Source organism: Symphalangus syndactylus, chromosome 18 (assembly GCF_028878055.3).
Source record: "Symphalangus syndactylus isolate Jambi chromosome 18, NHGRI_mSymSyn1-v2.1_pri, whole genome shotgun sequence".
Lineage (NCBI taxonomy): Eukaryota > Metazoa > Chordata > Mammalia > Primates > Hylobatidae > Symphalangus > Symphalangus syndactylus.
In genome coordinates this window covers 95,762,737-95,783,256 of record NC_072440.2, presented here as the reverse complement: position 1 = coordinate 95,783,256, position 20,520 = coordinate 95,762,737, and the positions used below count along the sequence as shown (strand labels likewise).

Here is a 20,520-nt window from a genome sequence, read left to right as displayed (position 1 = left end):
ATTCCAGGGTAAGGCTGGCAGTTTCTGAGTAAGGAAAGTGTCAGGAAAGTGTCAGGGAAGAAAACATAAGAAAAAATGCAAAGCAACGAGCCTAGAAAACAAATAAAAATAAAACACTGACTATTCAAATCCTTTCTCCTTTTGAAAAATCATAAGCTAAACAAAGACAGTTTCCTAGAGATGTATGTATTTGGAGAAGAAGAAAAGCAAGATAGTCAGTGACCAAGATTCTCAGGGCTAAGACTATTTGAATATATTTATAAAATAGTATGGGAAAGAAGAAGGCACTCTGAGGCCAGAATAGAAAGCCTTCTAATCCCAGCTGTCACCTGGCTCCACCCTAGCAAGTCACCACTTGATAAGTTTTAGACAAAACAGAATTAAAACTAAGTGGGCCAGAGAGGAGAGCTGGAAAATTTTTTTAAAAAATCCTGTTGATGATTACTTAAACAGAAAAAAAGAAAGATTTCAAGTCAGTCTTTAAAAATAGAGGCCTTTCTTAACTGTTTCAAAAATAAGACTTTCTGATAGGGTGGCCTGAAAAAGGTACTGGCACTAGAGACAAACAAACTGTGCTCTCCATCCCAGGTAAAGGGACCCTTTCAACAAATCAGCATTGATATTTATATGACCACAGAGTTGCATCAGTAACCAGGGGGCTGGTACCACTTCTCTCCCAGAGGAGGCAGATTTCGGGGGCTGTGGTAAACAAATACCTTCCATCCTACAGTAATTCTCTCCTGGCAGCTGGGGTGATCTATAAGACAGGACCCTCAGTCCTCAGCCTCCCTCTCTAAGAAACTGTTTCTTTTGGCAGATTTCCTGGTGTCCTATTAGAGATAGTTCTCATGTGGTTTAGCAGTGGTGGGATGCGGTAGGAGAAAGCCACTCCATCATTTCCATCTTTCATCCAGGCTTAGAAATATGTTGCCTCATTTTCATCCAAAATTTTGTTGGTTTTATTGGATGTCCAATTTCTTCCTTCTTTCCTGTCATGAAACTGAAGTCACCTCTTCCAGCTATAATTAGACGGGCAGCACAGTTCCTGCCTTCTGGGCCAGAGTGCCATAAGATTCTCAGGGGACTCAAATCACAAGTGGTGTCAGCTTTCAAGGAAGAGTGACAACTGGGAGAAGCTCTAGTCTGTCTGTCTGTCTTCTGTCTGTCTGTCTTTTCAAATGGGAAAAGAACTGTGTGACACACAGTGACATGGGACATTGGCCTAAATCCCTATGGAAGTCCATGATTCATTCTATTTTCACCCCCCAGCTAAATGATCATACAGTCAGAACTAATTAATGAAAATCTTATCCATTCGACTGTAGGACTCTGGTCATATTTGTTTCACTTGACATTATATTTCTAGGGTCTGGCACAGGGCCTGGCACATAGTAGATGCTCAAGAAAAATTTGCTGAACAAACAGTTGAACAAATAATTTGAATATACTACTCATACTGTTTTGTGATTTTTCTTCTGCTTGTCTTTGAATTCTAAGATCTTTTGAGAAGGCCATTGGAGACAAGCAATAAACGTGTGATGAATCAATGAATACACGAAGAAATTGGTAAGGTGGGATAGAATGCTGGGTACTTGAAAGCAGTGTAGTAAGTAAAGGTCTTATTACGTTTAGATCCTCTCCTCTGTCTCTACTCCCAAAATGACTTTATTTTATTTTTTTAAATGACAAGGTCTGGCTCTGTCACCCAGGCTAGAGTGCAGTGGTATCATCATAGCTCACTGCAGTCAAATGGCTTTTGTATAGTTACATCTCTCCTGGTTACCATTAAGATGTAGGTATTTACCTACAGTCAAATTGGCCATCCACTCTTTCATTAACATCCATGTTCTCAAATCATCCATTATTGATCTATGGCCTGGATGTCTCATCAGTGTGGTTAACATACTAATAGGGTATTTGTTGAGTCTGACACAGTGAAAAACTGCACTCACGTTTACTTTTTTAATCTGAAAGCTGTTATCATTTTGCCATCTGGAAAATCCCTTTGAGAAGCTTTGGAGTCTACACTTGGCCTTCTCGATATTCAGATTCAAGTGGTGAGCACGTTTTTGAAATTTATTGTGTTTTCAGATGTCATGGAAAGACATCTTGAAAGGAACCCTGAAGAACTAGTGATTGAAAAGGTTACTAAATTTAAGCTATCAGCAACCCCTTAAAGCATCTGCTGAGTGAACAGGAACTCTGAACTGTGTGTGCTTGGCTTTTCTATTTTTAACACAAAGACTGACCTTTAGTCAAAGAAAGGTACAAACACTCCCCACCACACACACACCAACAATGTTACTGGTGAAAATGGGTCCTTATTTCTAGTTGCAGCCAGTGTTTTCTTTGGTAATGTTCCTTCTAAGAACCACATTCTAAGCTTCTAACCATTGCCAATTATTTCACGGAAATTGAGGAGAATGGTTACATAAAGCTGGGGTTACTCCTGTCTAACAATAAAGCTATTAAAAATCTCTGTGATTTACACGGGCAGTTTCAGAAACCAATACTTCCAGGAGCCCTGGAATAAGTGTATCCAGGACATTATCTGGGGGGATGATTTAAAGTCCTGTTCTGGACTTGCTACTGTGAAAGTTTGAAAATGTATCATGTGCCCTGCGACCTTGCACACATATACATTTGTTGTCAAGAACTCACTAAATTCCAAGTGTCTAGAATTTGCAATAGCATAAGTACCTTATACATTAAGATAGTTAAACAGGATTAGTTTTGTTTGCAGGGGCTCAATTTGTTAATGATGGTGAATATTAACTGTCAATACTTTCCTGTCACCTGAGGCAGCGTGGAAGATTTCATTGTGGAGAAGAGTGATATTTATTTACACCAATGCATGGCACTCCTTGATGCTAATGGAGAAGAAGGTGGCTATGTGCTTTGTTTGTTGGGAAGGTCTTTGGTGAACCTGCCACAGGGCACAACAGCAGGGCTTGCTCTGGAGAAGGGCTATCAAATCCATGTATTCTAATTTTTATAAGTCGGCCAAAGACTTACACTGTCTTCAAATGCACCAGGAACATATACACATTTTCCTAACAACCCATTTAGGACTGTATGGACAATTTGACAGAGAATCAAACTAACCTAAGATAATGTGAGTAGAAAACACCATTTACATAGAGATGTCTTTGGTTTTGAAAGATGCCCTGGCATTTCATCAACAGGATATATAGCTATCTCTGTGCCCCATGACTGTTGTATAAACACTGAAAAAAAGTACAGCAAAATGGATTCGCCAAAGCTGTAAATTAAATTCTTCCCTTCTTTCCCACCCACTTCCTCTCTCCTCCAATCTCTTTCCCCTTCAGGATAAACTAAGAAGCATAAATAATTATCTATTATTAATATTGGGGGATGTAAAATGGAAGTGATTTATAGCACAATACTAACTGCTTATGAAAACAGAATAAAATTGCAAAGGTCTGCCAGAAAATATGTGTGACAGGGCTGGCATATTTACTAATGTTAGAGGACATTAGTCATCTTACACCAGGGCACGAAGCCCTTTTCTATGGAACAATCACAGTAGGACTGAAAAGAGTAGGAGGGTCAAAGTTCCTGCAGGCTGTCTATTTTCTTCAAATGCAGTGGCCCTGTGGTGGGAGCAGTCCAAGGATGGCATTTTTGAGACCAGGTTTCACTGCCACTCAATGTTAGACCTCAGGGCTAGCCAAGTAATCTCTCTGGGTCCAGATTCATTCTTGTTAAAAGAGAGGGAAGCTAAGAATAGCCTGTCTCCTCCCTACCTGCAGGGTCATAATGAAGATGATGGAATAGATTTAAAGCATTTAAAAAGCAAAAGTGCCAAAAAATGAATTTTTTTTTGTCACGGAATCTTTGTATTGCCATCAAAAAACTGCTTCCCAGGTATGTTCTGTTTTTGTTTGTTTGTTTTCTTTTGTAAAGTGAGGATACTAGACCAAAAGACATCTGATACTTCCCCTCTTCTTCCAAGATTATCAAGCCTCCTCTGAACAGCTTAGCAGATGGGAGGGGCAGCAGAGAAGAACAGAGGAAAGAAGAAACCAATAGTGGCAGGGAGTGGTCTGAGTTAGCAACAACAGCAACAATCCCAGATGATAGGCGGATTTGACTCAACACCTTTGTTTTAAAGAGTAGGAGTCTATATTCTGAATAGGTCAACATAGCCAGAGTATTTTTAAGAGTACAATGATTTGAAGACTTCAGAATTTCTTTCTTTACACCCCAGCCCCCACCACATCCATTACTGATCTTGGCATTCCTATTATGTTAATTAATGTGAGTTTGTCTTGCAAGAAAACCATTTTTTTCAGCCACTGTCTTCTAAGAAACATTTCTTTAGTCCAATATAGAACCTGTACTTCTGGCTAGCATATCACTTACTCTCTGCTCTGTTACAGACTTCTTCCCTACTACCTGCACTACTGTCTCTTCCATGTGCTTACATCTTATCTCCTCAACAAAATTATATGCTTCTTGAACAAGAGATCATGTTCTTCCAATGTCCCTATATTTATGTGCTATATTTCATCCCTCCAGGCCCCCTGCCACACTAAGAACCCACACCCCACTGCTGCTGTTTCTGCCTGAGGAATGCAAGAGATGTTCTGCATATAGTTTCTTCACTGGTAACTGTCAATCAAAGCCAGTGTTCCTCAGCTTACATTTCATGCCCAGACCTAGGCTGGACACTGGATAAGACACAGAATAATATAAGCATAAGATGCCATCTAAATTCTCCCTTCAGGGATGTGTACAACAATGAGTATACAAACATACATTTGCAGAAGAAAACTACCAAGGCTTGATCCCTGACAGTGTCTCAGACAGTTGGTGATTAACCACCGGATGACTGATTCTTGACACTAACAGACTGACTTCTCCCTGCAGTTAATTCTAACACACTGATCAAATATTCTATATTTCCAAAGTAGTACCCAGCCAAAGTATGAGAGAAAGATAAAATCCAGAATTGAAAACAGAGAGTAGAATGTTATGAGATAATAGGAAAATCAATGAAGCATATTTATTGAGCACCTATGATATGGTTTGACTGTGTCCCCACCCAAATCTCAATTTGATTTCCCACGTGTTGTGGGAGGCACCCAGTGGGAGATAATTGAATCATGGGAGCAAGTCTTTCCCATGCTATTCTTGTGATAATGAATAAGTCTCATGAGATCTGATGGTTTTATAAAGAGGAGTTCCCCTGCACAAGCTCTTTCTCTTTGTCTGCTGCCATCCACGTAAGAAGTGACTTGCTCCTCTTTGTCTTCTGCCATAATTGTGAGGCCTCTCTAGCCATGTGGAACTGTAAGTCCATTAAACCTCTTTCTTTTGTAAATTGCCCAGTCTCAGGTATGTCTTTATCAGTAGCTCGTGAAAATGAACTAATACAGTAAATTGGTACCAGTACAGTGGAGCTCAGCTGAAAAAATACCTGAAAATGTGGAAGCAACTTTGGAACTGGATAACAGACAGAGGTTGGAACAGTTTGGAGGACTCAGAAGACAGGAAAATGTGGAAAAGTTTAGAACTCCCTAGAGACTTGTTGAATAGCTTTGACCAAAATGCTGATAATGATATGGACAATGAAATCCAGGCTGAGGTGGTCTCAGGTGGAGATGAAAAACTTGTTGGGAACTGGAGCAAAGGTGACTCTTGTTATGTTTTAGCAAAAAGGCTGGAAGCATTTTGCCCCTGCCCCAGAGATTTATGGAACTTTGAACTTGAGAAAGATGATTTAGGGTATCTGGTGGAAGAAATTCTAAGCAGTAAACCATTCAAGATGTGACTTGGGAGCTGCTAAAGACATTCAGTTTTAAATGGAAAACACAGCATAAAAGTATGGAAAATGTGCAGCCTGACAACGTGATAGAAAAGAAAATCCCATTGTCTGAGAAGAAATTCAAGAGGGCTGCAGAAATATGCATAAGTTACTAAGAGCCAAATGTTAATCGCCAAGACAACAATGGGGAAAATGCCTCCAGGGCATGTCAGAGAACTTTCCCATCACAGGCCTGGAAGCCTAGGAGGAAAAAATGGTTTTGTGGGCCAGGCCCATGGTCCCTCTGCTGTGTGCAGTCTAGGGACTTGGTTCCCTGCATCCCAGTTGCTCTAGCTGTGACTAAAAGGGACCAAGGTACAGCTCAGGCTGTGGCTTCAGAGGGTGCAAGTCCCAAGCCATGGTGGTTCACATGTGGTGCTGAGTCTGCAGGTACACAGAAATCAAAAAACTGAGGTTTGGGAATCTCTAGATTTCAGAAGATGTGTATGAAATCTGCCTGGATGTCCAGGCAGAAATTTGCTGCAGGGGTGGGGCATTCATGGAGAATCTCTGCTAGGGCAGTGCAGAAGTGAAATGTGGGATGGGCACCCCCACACAGAGTCCCTACTGGGGTGCTGCCTAGTGAAGCTGTGAGAAGACGGCCACCATCCTCCAGACCCCAGAATGGTAGATCCACCAAGAGCTTACACTGTGTGCCTGGAAAAGCCACAGACACTCAAAACCAGCCTGTGAAAGTAGCCAGGAAGGGTGCTATACCCTGCAAAGCCAAAGGCGCAGAGATGCCCAAGGCCATGGGAGCCCACCTCTTGCATCAGTGTGACCTGGATGTGAGACACGGAGTCAAAAGAGATCATGTGGTAGCCCCTCTGTTTTGGCCAATTTCTCCCATTTGGAACTGTATTTACCCAATGCCTGTACCCCCATTGTATCTAGGAAGTAACTAACTTGCTTTTGATTTTACAGGCTCATAGGTGGAAGGGACTTGCCTTGTCCCAGATGAGACTTTGGTCTTTGGACTTTTTAGTTAATGCTGAAATGAGTTAAGACTTTGGGGGACTGTCGGGAAGGCATGATTGATTTTGAAATGTGAGGACATGAGATTTGGGAAGGGCCAGAGGCAGAATGATATGATTTGGCTGTGTCCCCACCCAAATCTCATCTTGAATTCCCACGTGTTGTGAGAGGGACCTAGTGGGAGGTAATTAAATCATGGGGGTAAGTCTTTCCTAGGCTCTTCTTGTGATAGTGAATAAGTCTCATGAGATCTGATGGTTTTGTAAAGAGCAGTTCCCCTGCACAAGCTCTCTCTCTTTGCCTGCTGCCATCCGTGTAAGAGATATGACTTGCTCCTCCTTGCCTTCTGTCATAATTGTGAGGCTTCCCTAGCCAAGTGGAACTGTAAGTCCATCAAACTTTTTTCTTTTGCAAATTGCCCAATCTCGGGTATGTCTTTATCAGCAGCATGAAAATGGACTAATACAGCCTATTAAGTGCCAATGATGCCAGACACTTTTGGGAGATATGGATTCAGTGATAAAGTTCCTGTCCTCAAGGACCTTAGGAGGGTGAGGACAGGATCATTAGATTCAGAAAGCATTTATTGGGTACTTGTTATATGCCTGCCACAGTGACAGGTGATGTGGGGGATGAAGTAATTAATAAAATAAGACTGACATCCTAAAGTGAAAGTTACAAACTATGAGTAATAATTTAGTAAAACAGTATAATAAAAGTCATCATGCAGTGATAGCTAAATGGCATTAAATGTAGAGACTTTTTTCAGGAACAACCTAAGTGGAAGCTAAGAAAGTTTCTCAGAAAGGAAGATGTAAAATATGGCATCATTGAAGCTACTATTTCACCCTTTCTTGGAAATCTTCCCAGGATTGTCCTTCTGCAACTGTCTCTTCTATCTTTTCTCAGATGAAATTAGTTATTCTCTCCTATGAATCCTAGAGCTCAGGTCGTGTCCCTGCTACAGCATTTACCAATATTGCATTATTGATGTTGGTCATCACGTCTGCCTCCTCCAGTAGAATGTAAACTTGCAGCTATTCACACCACAACTATCAGAAGCTTAGCACGAGAATACCCCTTTTATGATAACGTGAAAAATTGAGCCAAAAGTGTTGAGTTGTTTCCATTTAAAATAAACAGATAAAGGAAATGTAGACTATACATACAATGCAATATTATTCAGTCTTAAAAAAAGAAGGAAATCTTGCCATATGCAACAACATGAATGAACCTTGAGGATATTATGCTAAGCAAAATAAACAAGTAACAGCAGAACTCAAACTGCATGATTCCACTTACATGAGGTATTTCAAGGAGTCAAACTCATAGAAACAGAGAGTGGTATGGTGGTTTCCTGGGCATGGGGAAGGGAAAATGAGTAGTTGCTAATCAATGGGTATAAAGTTTCCATTATGCAAGATAAATAAGTTCTAGAAATCTATTCTACAACAACTTGCCTATAGTTAAAAATACTGTATTATACACTTAAAATCTGATCAGAGGGTAGATCTCATGGTAGGTCTTCTTACCATAATAAAAAAGAAAAGAAACATAATCCAATATATTGTGTGAATTCATTTCAATTCTGATTAGAGTAAAAAAACCCTATTAAATGCCATTTGAGAAAATCAGAGAAATATCTATACATACTATATATTTGATGATACAAAATAATGTTAATTTAGATAAATATCTGTAACACATTTATATATAAATATGTAACACATTTTCATATTTTTAAAGAGATGTAAAATTCACAAACAGTATTGCTCTCACCCTAACAAGAGAACAAGTTATATACTCTACAAAATCCTTGTTATTTTCAACTATAAGAAAGTTGAGGTTGCAAAAGTCCTTAATGAATTATAATCCATAAGGTGACAAGACTTTCCTAGGAGATGTGAGACCACGGTGATTTCAAGTTTGACAGGGAAATGGTAAGAGGAGAAAGCTGCCATAAATGCAGGTAACAAGAATATAGCTGACATTTTCACATACTGTAAAAGGAAGAGTGTGAAGTGTCATGAAAGCTAAGAGTCCCTGGGAGCTCCAGGCAGAAGGACAGTCTATGTCAACCCGCAAAGTCTCTTCCATGAACCTTCACCAAGTGCTAACAAAAGAAGTTGAGAACAAGAAAGGAAAAAAGATTTTAAAAAAGAAACCCTCTGGGTAGGGGAAGATACACAAGAGAAATGCTCCTACACTCTCAGTCTTACCTAAGGGTGAAGCGTGATCATCTATGACTGAGGGAGGGGAGGAGCATTGGGAAGGTGCCCTCTAGGGCCCAGCATGCCAGGCCTGCTGTGGTAGACAGAGCAGAAAATGAAGAGAAAGCCACCAGCCACACCCCAGTAAATAAAGAACAACTGTCTGCCTGGTGAGGCCGAGGAGGTTGAGAAAAGCCATCCTCAGAAGCAGGTGCTCTAGAGGGCCTTCTGAAGCCTGAAAATCTGACAGTGAAAACTGAGACAAACTCTTCAGATCCCCAGCTCTGGTAAACGGCCTGCTTTGATCCTTTCCTCAAATATCTGAAATTTACAGTGAACCAGGTATAACAAGAAACAGTGTAGCCCAGATCCAGTTTGGATGGACTCAACCACACTAGTGGACTGACAGAAGGAAAGGCATGTGATTTTCTGAGTGCACGCATTATTCACATCAGTCATCACTGTTCTGCTGCCTGGCATTTGTTCAAAAAAAGCAAAGGAAAAAAATTACCAAACACAAAGCAAGAAAATATTACCAAAAAAGTAAAGATTCAATAATAGAGTCTAGAGATAGCCCAGAGGTTGAAATGTATAGATGAGGATCCTAAAATAACTATAAAAATATGTTAAAGAATCTCTAATGTTGAATAATGTATGTGTAAAAATGGAAAATTTCAGAAAATCCATTGAAACTATTTATTAGGTTGGTGCAAAAGTAATTGCTGTTGGAAACAGAAATGCTAAAAATGAAAAATTCCACATTATGTGGTTTTTACTAATGATAACCTCCTTGATAAGTTTATCATTAGTAGAAAGTATAAGTAAACTTGAAGACAGACCAATAAAAATTATACAAACTGTATACAAAGAAAAAAAGAATTTAAAAAATAGAACAGAGTATCTGAGATCTGTGAAGCAATGTCAAATCAACTTACTTATACAATTGGTGTCCCAGAAGAAGAAGAAAAAGAAAACAACAGAAAAAGATATTTGAAAAGATAATAAGCAAGAATGTTCAAAATTAATGACAGGTATTAATTCATAGATCCAGGAAACTTAGAGAACCATAAACAGGATAATTACAAAGAAAACATACCCAGGCACATCATAGTCAAACCACTACAAAACAAAAATAAAGATAAATTATTGACAGTAGCCAGAGAAAAGCATATTACATCTAGGGGAGCAATGATAAAAATGGCTTCTCATCAGAAACAATGAAAGCCAGAAGACAATGGAATCATTTCTTTCAAGTGCTTTAAGAAAAACAAAGCAAACAATAACTGCAACACCAAAATCCCCCAAACCTGTGGAACTAGAATTCTATGTAAGTATCCTTTAAAAATGAAAATTAAATAGCAATATATTTAGACCGATAAAAACTCAAAGAATTTGTTTCCAATAGACTTGAACTAAAAGAAACATTAAAATAAGTATTTTAGACTTGGGTAAAATGACACCAGAGAGACCTTGTTATGTGAGAAGGAATGAAGAACACCAGAACAAGTAAATAAATATGCAAGTAAATATAAAGGCCTTGTTAAAATCACATGCATGTGCGTGCACACACACACACACACTCTTAAATGATAATTAACAATTTAAAATAAAAAACACATTGCAATGAGAAGTTTATGGCATATATAGAAGCAAAATATGTAACAAAAGCACAAAGTGAAAAGGTGTTAATTTACAGGTACACTGTGATAAGTTCTTAATTTCTTTACTATGTAAAGAATAGATTTTGAAGGCAGATCACAATCATGTATATTATAATCTCTAAAGCAAGCAAAAAGTGACATAACTAAAAAGTCAGCAGAAAAGACAAAATACAGTACCAAAATAGAGTATCCCAAACAGTTTGATTTATCAGAAAAATATGAAGAAAAAAAGAAGGCAAATATGATAAATAGACATAACACCAAGATAGACTGAAATACAAACATGGATTAAATGTAATTCAATAATTAATTGTATAGACTCAAATACTAAGCTCAAATACAAACATTAATTAAACATATATATAAACATTAATTAAATGTAAATGGACTAAATATTCAATTAAAAGGAAGTTTTTTTTTTTTTTTTGAGACAGGATCTCAGTCTAGCATCCAGACTGAAGTGCAGTGGTGTGATCTCAGATCACTGCAGCCTCCACCTCCTGGCCTCAAGCAATCCTCCTGCCTCAGCCTCCTGAGTAGCTGGGACTATGGTGCATGCCACCATGCCTAACTAATTTTTGTATTTTTTGTGGAGATGAGGTCTCGCTATGTTGCCCAGACTGGACTTGAACTCCTGAGCTCAAGCAATCTGCCAGCCTCAGCCTCCCAAAAGTATGGTGGTATGAGCCACTGTGCTCAGCCTAAAAGGCAGATATTATCAGCCTGGATGAAAAAGCTAGGACCAGCTATATGTTGTTTATAAGAAACACACTATAATGATAAAGACATAAACAGGATGAAAGCAAAAGACTGGGAAAATATATACCATGTTAAACACTAACCATAAAAAGGCTGGTATAGTCAAAATATAAAATGCTTAGGGGTATATTTGACAAAAGATGTGCAGCACTTCTATATTAAAAACTGTAAACTATTAGTGAGTAAAATTAAATGATATATAAATAAAAGGAAAGATGTGCTATATTCATAGATAGGAAAAGTCAATATTAAGCAGATGGCAATTCTCCCCTAATTGTTCCATAGATTTGATGCAATTATAATCAATATCCCAGTAGAATTTTTTATTGTAGAAACTAAGGACTAATTAGAAAATTTATTTAGAAAAGTAAAGGAGTTAGAATAGCCAAAACAATCTTGCAAAAGAGTTAAAAGACTTACTCTTTCTTGACTCTAAGACCTATTATTTGTTATATTTGGTATTAATTGGTGAGAAGGTAGATCAATAGAGCAATCAGAGAAAACAGAGAGTCCTGAAGTAGCCCATATCACACATATTACAATTAGCAAATTTACGAAATGGACATTAAAGCAATCCACCTGTGCTACTACAATATTATAGACTATGAAAAAATAATACACCTTATACCTTTATCACAACATATACAAAAATTAGTTGAAGATCAGTCACTGATCTAAATGTAAAGCTTAAAACAATATAGCTTTCAGAAGAAAACAAAGCAAAATATCTTTGTGACCTTGGTATAGGTCATAATTTCTTAGACTACAGAAAGTGTTTAGCATAAAATTTAAAAATTATAAACTGTACATCAAAATTTGAAACTTCCATTCATGAAAAGATATTAAGAAAATAAGTAGGTAAGCCTACTATGTAAAAATATTCGCAAGATATATCTCACACGCATCCAAACTACAATAAAGAACTCCTACAATTTACCAATACAAAGACAAACAACCTAATTACAACTAGGCAAAAGACATGACAAGATATTTTCTTAAATAGATAAGCAACTATACATTAAGCACATGAAAAAGAGCTCAACACTGTCAATCGTTATGTAAATGCAAATTAAAAACACCATGAGATACTACCCCACCACTGCTAGAACAGCTAAGGGGAAAAAGACTGACAATACCAAATGTTGGAGAAGATGTGGAACACTTGGAGTTGCTTAGTTGTTGGCAGAAATGTAAAATAGCACATCTCATTTGGAAAGCTGTTTCACAGTTTCTTTTTTTTTGTATGTATAAGCACGTTTATTATTATTATTATTTTTTTATTTTAAATCCAGTGGGTACATATGCCACGTGTAAGTTTTTTTACAAGGGTATATTGTGTTGTTTCAGTTTCTTGAAAAGTTACATATAACTACTCTATCACTGAGGAATGCCACTCCTAGGTATTTACCCAAGGAATATAATGCCCACAAATATTCTACAAGAATGTTTATAGCACAATTACTAATTATAGCCCCAAACGGGAAATAGCCCATATGTTTATCAACAGGAAAATGAAAAAAAATTGTCATACAACAGAAGAGTACTCAATAACAAAAAGGAAATAAACTATCGATACATGTAATGACATGGTTGGATGTCAAAAACATTATATTGAGTGAAAAACATACAAAAAAGCATATTCTGTATGATTCTATTTATATGAACTTAAATAACTTATAGATTAGCTAAATTAGTCTTTTACAATATAAGTCAGACCTGATCAGTAGCTGTTTTTGGGGTCTGGTAGGTAGACTGCCTGGGAAGGGGCTTGATGGAACTTTCTGGAGTGACATGAATATGCTGTGTCTTGATAGAGTGTGGCATTTGTCAAAACCAACTAAAATGTGAACTTAAAACCAGTGCATCTTAGTGCATGTAAATTATGTCCCAATGAAAATAAAATTTAAAAAGTGGAGTTATCAGGAAAATAAGAGAAATAATATATTCTGTGAAGAAGGAATAACGTCAGCATTAGCCAGAAGAAAAGAATTGGATCTTCCAAAGGAATCCTTTTTTAAAAACAAAAAAATTTTACAACTTTGTTGAGATTTAATTCAAGTGCCATATGATTCACCCATTTAAAGTGCATAAGTAAACAGTTTAAAATATATTCTTAGTGTTGTGCAACCATCATTACAATCAGTTTTAGAATATTTTCATTAACACCCCATTGCTAATGGGCTGTACCCATTAGCAGCCACTCCTCACTTCTCTCCAACCCTCTCCCCACCTCCGGGCCTAGACAACTAATCTTTCTGTCTCGACAAATTTGCCTATTCTAGACATTTCATATAGATGAAATCAACAGTGTGTGGTCTTTGTAACTAGCTTATTTCACTTAGCACAATGATTTCAAGGTTCATCCATGTCATATCACATATCGGTACTTCATTTTTTTAGTTGATCAATAATATTGCATTGAATTGATATAACATTTTATTTGCCCATTCATCAGCTGATGGGCATTTGGGTTGTTACCACTTTTCAGCTATTATAAATAATGTTGCTATGAACATTAATGTGCAAATCCTTGTGTGGACATATATTTTCATTTTTTTTGCATATATATCTAGGAGTGGAATAGCTGGGTCATATGGTAGCTTTATGTTTAACCTTTTGAAGAATTTCCAGACTGTTTTCCAAAGCAGATGTACTATTTTACATTCCTACCAGTGGTGTATGATAATCCTATTTTTTTCACATCCTCACTAACACTTATTATCTCTCTTTTTGATTAGAACAATCCTAGTGGGTGTGAAATTCAATCTCATTGTCATTTTGATTTGCATTTCCTTCATGACTAATGATAGTGAACATCTTTTCATGTGCTTCTTGGCCATTTGTTTATTTTCTTTGGAGAAATGTCCACTCAGATCCCAAAGAAATCTTTGATAGATCAAATTATTTGATGATTAAAAAAAATAGTTTACTTGAAGTGAGAATGCATAGATTTGAATATACTTGAACCTCTACCTAACTTGGAGATCTTCCACTCCAAGCTTTGGATCTTGGAGCTCAAAAAGTTGCATGGGTTAGCTCCTCTGTTGTAAACATTAACTATGTATCCTCACCTAGATGCATGAATTAAAGGTGGTTCACAAAGCAGCTTATCATCAGAAGCTCCTGGAAATGTGGGAAAAATGGATTCTTGGGACTAAACAACTGAATCTGATTTTTTAGGTGAGTCTCAGGTAATCATATAAAAAGAAGGTTCACAAGATGTTTCTAATGATCATTTCAGCCTTGGAATTACTGAAACTACTTCATTGAAAGGTTAATGCCTGCTGCCCATGTTGGGTGCCATAATGGTGGGTCTGATTGCACAATCTTGAGTAGAACTTCAGACATACTTCTTCCTGCAAACTGAAGCCATCACTCATGAAAGATTAGTTTGCTACATTAATCTTTCATTCCTCCCTGTCTCCCAGACTTCAAAGAGGACATGGAGACATGGCAAGGAAGTAGAGAGAGAAGAAAAAGAAATAGAGGGATGACAAACAACAATAAAGAAGATGTTAAGTGGTTGCAGAGAAATGTGAATAAAAAGTATATAGAATGCACTGTAAAGGTCAGATGAGAATTTAAATCAGAGCTATGCAACAGGAAAACCTAAGGACAGATGTGTCTAATTTTGTATTGTTTTGACCCAGCTTAATTATATCTGTTTGACCCAGTTCAATTATATTCTATCACTAACTTCAAAAAGAATATTTAACACTCAAAGTAGAGGTGCCAAATTCATTAAAGTTGTTACTACATGCTATTCAGCCTTCCTCCTTCCCGCCACCTCTTCCTCCTTAACTCTTTACAATCCAGCCTCTATATTCAAAGCAACAAATTCGGAATCTGCTCCCCTAGTGGCCACTAGTGACTGGACCACTCACTGCCTAATTCATCAGTCCCTTTTCAAGCTTCATTCTTCTTGACAGCTCTGCAACATTGAATCCATTTACACTCCCTCCTTCTTGATCACCTGTGCTCTTGTGACTGCCTGGATAGAGCCCGCTTCACTCTGTTCCCTCATGGGATCAGCATCTGTTACTGAGGTTCATTCATGGGTTAAGTGCTGAGTCATAAAACTGAGGGGGGCCCAGACCCTGCCTCCAGGAATCTCAATTTAGTAAAATGTCCTCCTTCTTCTACAGTCTGACCTCTCTCATGGATCCTCGGACTGCTCAAGCCCCCTTTAAACATAAGCATGCCTAATGTTCCCATCTGCTCAGCTCTCTGGTTTTCTGTCAGGGATGTCAGCTATTCTCTTTGGAGGTGAGCCCCAGTGCTGGACATCTAGCCCTAAGCTCCTAAGCTTGGCAGCCTTACCTTCCATGGTCTAACCAAAGCCAGCCTTCCATTTCATCCCCCATTTCTCTCCAGGAAGCATTTGGTATTTTGTCTAAATCGGACCTCTTGCTGTTCTTCAAACATGCCCTTCTTATTCCAGTTTCCATGCCTTTAATCATACTGTTTCCATCTGCTAAAAAACTCTCCATATCTGTGCCTGTAGAAAAACCACTCATTCTTTAAAGCCCATTCCAAATGCCACCTCTTGCAAGAAGACTTCTCCAATTCCTTCCATAGCCTTCTGCTTCCCGAAACTAGAAGTATGCTCTTTTTCCTTCCTTACTCTCATGCCACACTGTACTCTTGTAAGTCCTTTATTCATTTCATCTTAAACTGAGTGACTATATTGTCCTCCACTCTAGCCTGAGACTTCATTGGGCAATGACTGCTCTTGTTTACTTCTGTGTCCCTAACACTGAGTGGCTTACAAGTACACTCACGACCATATTCAACATGCCCTTAGTGGACTGAATTGAAATCCGGAGACTCAAGGAGAAATCATGATAGCAGCCCACCTTCCCTACCCCTCCAGTCCATCATCATTTCTTGAAAATCATCTTTAGGAAATAGGATTTTCAAGATAAAAATTTTTTTTCCATGGAATGTGTTAGTTTGCAGACAACTAAGATGTCCCTCTCTGGTCAGGGATAGAACGATTGCCGTAGCTCTTCTAGGAAGCTACTGGTGGTGAACTCTTAGGGGAAGTAAAACCAGGGGAGGAGGAGAGCCAAAGAGATCTGTGTTCCCATCTTGATCTCCTAGTCATTTCCTGTGTGACTTCACCCTAGTTATTTATCTTCTCAGAGTCTCAGTGGAATAAAGTTAATCTTCTCCACAGGACTGATGAGAAAACAAGCAGGATTTTATATATGATTATAAATTTATAGTTCTATATCTTCCTTAAATACTATAGCGCTAGTCCCAGGAATAAGCCACCAGACATGTGAATCCAGTCCATACTTCTTCCTCTTGAGGAAATTACATCGACAAATGGAATTTTAGTACCATAAACTATCATCAAAATTTGAGACTTCTAAATGCTCTGTTTAGCCACCATGACCTTTCTTTACATAAAGCATTAAGAAAATATTCAAAGTACCAGACTGGGCAAAGCAGAGTACGCTGGTAGTAGTGGGTGGGGGTGTGCACAAGCCCCTCTCAACGCCTCCCTACGTGCTATGGCGGGGGGGATGGAGTTTTTGAACATAGACTCAGAAATCTGATGCTCAGGAGAATACCAGTTGAAAACCAGTTTTAAATCCCTGCAAATTCTACTTGGATCACTTTAAAGGCTTTTGAGATTAGACTTGACCAAGAACTCAACACTGGTCTTTCTGGAAGCATGGAAATCTAAGACTCCAAGAACAGCTAAACAGGCAAGTGAGGCCACTGAATTCTGGGAGGTACACATGAGCATGCACAGATGCATACGGAATTTAGGGTTTCCAAAACAGAACAAGCACGTTAGTCTCCTACTCCCAGGCCTTTATACACCCCCACAGTTGTGGATAAATGGGACACGTTACCACTATTTTGGCCTTTGTACACACTGAATGCAACAATGTAAAATGCATCTGATAAGAAATGGATGGGAACAATTAAACACGTAAATAGTAAAAGAAGGGTGGTAAGATTATAGATAATTTGTTTTGTACTTGTTAAAAAAATTAATAAACCATTCTTTTAACAACATATATGTGTGTGTGTAGGGGTGTGGGTGTGTGTGTGTGTGTGTGTATTTTTTTTAGAGGAATACCAAAAGTTAAACCAGTAAAAAAAGCCCATTTGTTTGATATATCAACTCACTCTGCCTCTAGCTAAACCAGTTAAACCAGTAAAAAAGCCCATTTGTTTGATATATCAACTCACTCTGCCTCTAGCTAAACCCCTTACCAAACCAAACCAAACCCAACAATAAGAACAACACAGAACGCTGAGTTAAATCAGAAGCAAGGCATCTTTCATTGACTATAAACTAGATTAAATGTGTTTTCAGAACATACGAGCTTTGGGGACACTTTTCCTTTCCAAGCGGCTATTTAAAACCTGCCAAAGACAGCAAAAAAAAAAAAAAAAAAAAAAATACACCTACGGAGCTTACACTTTTGGTTTAGTGCACCTTAGAAGGGTCTTATAGCATTTCCTAACCAAACTTCTGTTAGAAGGTTTAATCTATATGCAAGGAAGTTCCAATTTTTATTTTTAATGGAGATAAAATACTTGAAAAATTAAAGTTTAAAGCACATTAGAGTTTGCAACAGATGGTGATTACTGGGAAAAAAAGACATTTAACTGTGCTTGCTATTGTGAAACTGGAATTTTGAAAAGGGGTGAACATGAGAGTTAAGGAAGAAACATGAGCTTAGTCTGAGCAAACATAAATGTTCCTCATTCATGTACTCATTCTCATTTGTCAATATATTCAATCAAAAAATAAGAAAAAGTCTCTGTCTTTTTTCAGTCATGATTCTTAAGCCATTTCACCTGAGAAAAACTTAAAGTTTTTGATAAGAGAAACATAACCTTTTGGATAAAAAGGATATACGTCAAAATCCTGAAATAGTTTGTACAATCAAATAATACATAAAGAACAAAGGAAATACTAAAAATGTTCTGTAAGCCTTATTTCTGGGTATTGATCATGATTTTCTTTCACATTTAGCAATATTTGTTTTATATGAATCTTTGTAAATTACTGTCCTTAGTACTTTCTTTGGAATGTGATACAGCAATTCATAAACACTTTTAGGAAAAATACATGATGGTTTTCTTCACATCTTTTTTCCTTTGTATGCACTTAATAATTGTGGGCTTACGACCTTCAAAAGGAAAGCAAAGACTAAAATGATCCTCTATTTAGGCTAGGGCTACAAAAGTTGATCACTTCTAAAAATCGAAGAAAGCCATGGGTACATTAAACACATTTTCCATTGGATTTCTTAAAAATTAGGGAAAAAAGAAGGAAAATGACATTAGAAATGATTTCAGAAAAAAATGCATAGTGACTGATATGATTTGGCTGTGTCGCCACTCAAATCTCATCTTGAATTGTAGCTTCCATAATTCCCATGTGTTGTGGGAGGGACCAGATGGGAGGTAACTGAATCATGGGGACGGGTCTTTCCCATACTGTTCTCATGGCAGTGAACAGGAGTTTCACGAGATCTGCTGGTTTTATAAAGGGGAGTTCCCCTACACAAGCTCTCTCTTGCCTGCCACCATGTAAGACATCCCTTGCTCTTCCACTATGATTGTGAGGCCTCCTGAGCCATGTGGAACCGTGAGTCAATTAAAGCTCTTTCCTTTATAAATTACTCAGTCTCAGGTATGTCTTTATTAGCAGCATGAGAACAGACTAATACAGTGACCTTTGGATTTGATTCAACTATGATATAAAATCTTTATGTTACAACTTCCTTATCAACAAACTATAAGGAATGTAAAAATGTTTCCATTATTATAATTTTTGGAACTTACTTTCAAAATCCAGGAAAAAGTGTGGATAGTTTTCAATTTCCCTGGTAAGGACTTTGAGCAGGTTTCCCATCCCAGCAAACCTAGGAAAGGCAACACAAAACCAAATACCATTAGCAACATAAAAAAATAGACTTGCATGAATATCCCTGGGTCCCCCCATAGCTACCTTTGAAGACCAGAAAGAGAGCATCTCCAACCCAGGGGTTGAGCAATAACATAGCAACTCATTTCTAAATTGGTGACAGATAAATATCTCTGAGGTGCTGGGTCTCTAAAACTTAGGGACATGTCATACAAAGTGTGACAATGATAGAAGTGTTACAATCTCTTGAGAATACACCTGTAGTCCATATCTCGTTCACCATATAAAAAAATAAAGAATAGTCTATGAAAAGAATCAGGTATTTTCATTATAGGAGACAAAGTTTAGGAATATTCTCCGAAGTGCTTCCCTTCCACTTTCCTAATCCCCTGGATCCTTACAGCAAATGTTTCGGCTTTGCTTTGTTTCCTTTGGATAGATGTGGCACATGTCACGTCAGTGGACAAGACAACAAAGAGGGCATTTTAAAAATACCTGTCCAAAAAAGTAAGTTCCTGAAAGCTCATGAGGAATAGAGTTTAGAAACATATATTTACACTGCCAGGAACTCCTCTTAACATGTATAAGAGGCCAGATTTCTCAGAGGAGTGGCTCCCAGGCAAGTTAGAGGATCTTGTGATCTGATATTTCAATGGTAATGAGATTGGATACTTCTGGAAGCTTAACAGTGAAAAGGCATAATGCCCAAAAAGTTACTCTCAGTAAAATTGCAGCCTAAGACGTCTGCAAAGGTGAGTCAAATCAACAGAAAATTACAAGCCTGTTACATATCAGCAGTCTCAACCTAATAAAAAGAATAGCTAAAATGTAAGGCATTTTCTAATAAACAGAAAAATTTCTACTGCTCTCAGCACTATCTTCTTAGGGAAGTCATCAATCCACTCATTCATTCAACACATATTTACGGAGGAGCAATTAGATGCTGGGCACTGTATTCTTGGGAAGACATTCCTCTAACTCTGCTGTAAGTGAACTCTTGTGCCTCAGATATCTCAGTTTGTGAAGGATCATTTTGAAAAATTACTGAACTGGTGCAAGGAAACTGCTGGGCTTCAATTTTCTATGGCTATAGTTTCCAACAATATTTATGTTGATACAAGGAATTTAAAAAAACACACCATTCTAAGCAAGATGTGGTGAGGAAGAATGCACTAAAAGGATGAC

General features: G+C 37.8%; 1 protein-coding gene across 3 annotated transcripts in view; it reads right to left on the bottom strand.

Moving 5' to 3' along the window:
* Nucleotides 1–20,520, bottom strand: part of CYRIA (CYFIP related Rac1 interactor A) — a 110,800-nt gene that overhangs the window by 18,981 nt on the left and 71,299 nt on the right. For all 3 annotated transcript variants that reach the window (XM_055251861.2, XM_055251862.2, XM_055251863.2), the window contains exon 3: nt 19,254–19,333. In XM_055251861.2, coding sequence (XP_055107836.1) covers nt 19,254–19,323 — 70 coding nt within the window. In that variant the 5' untranslated portion in view covers nt 19,324–19,333. The remainder of the gene's footprint in view (nt 1–19,253; nt 19,334–20,520) is intronic.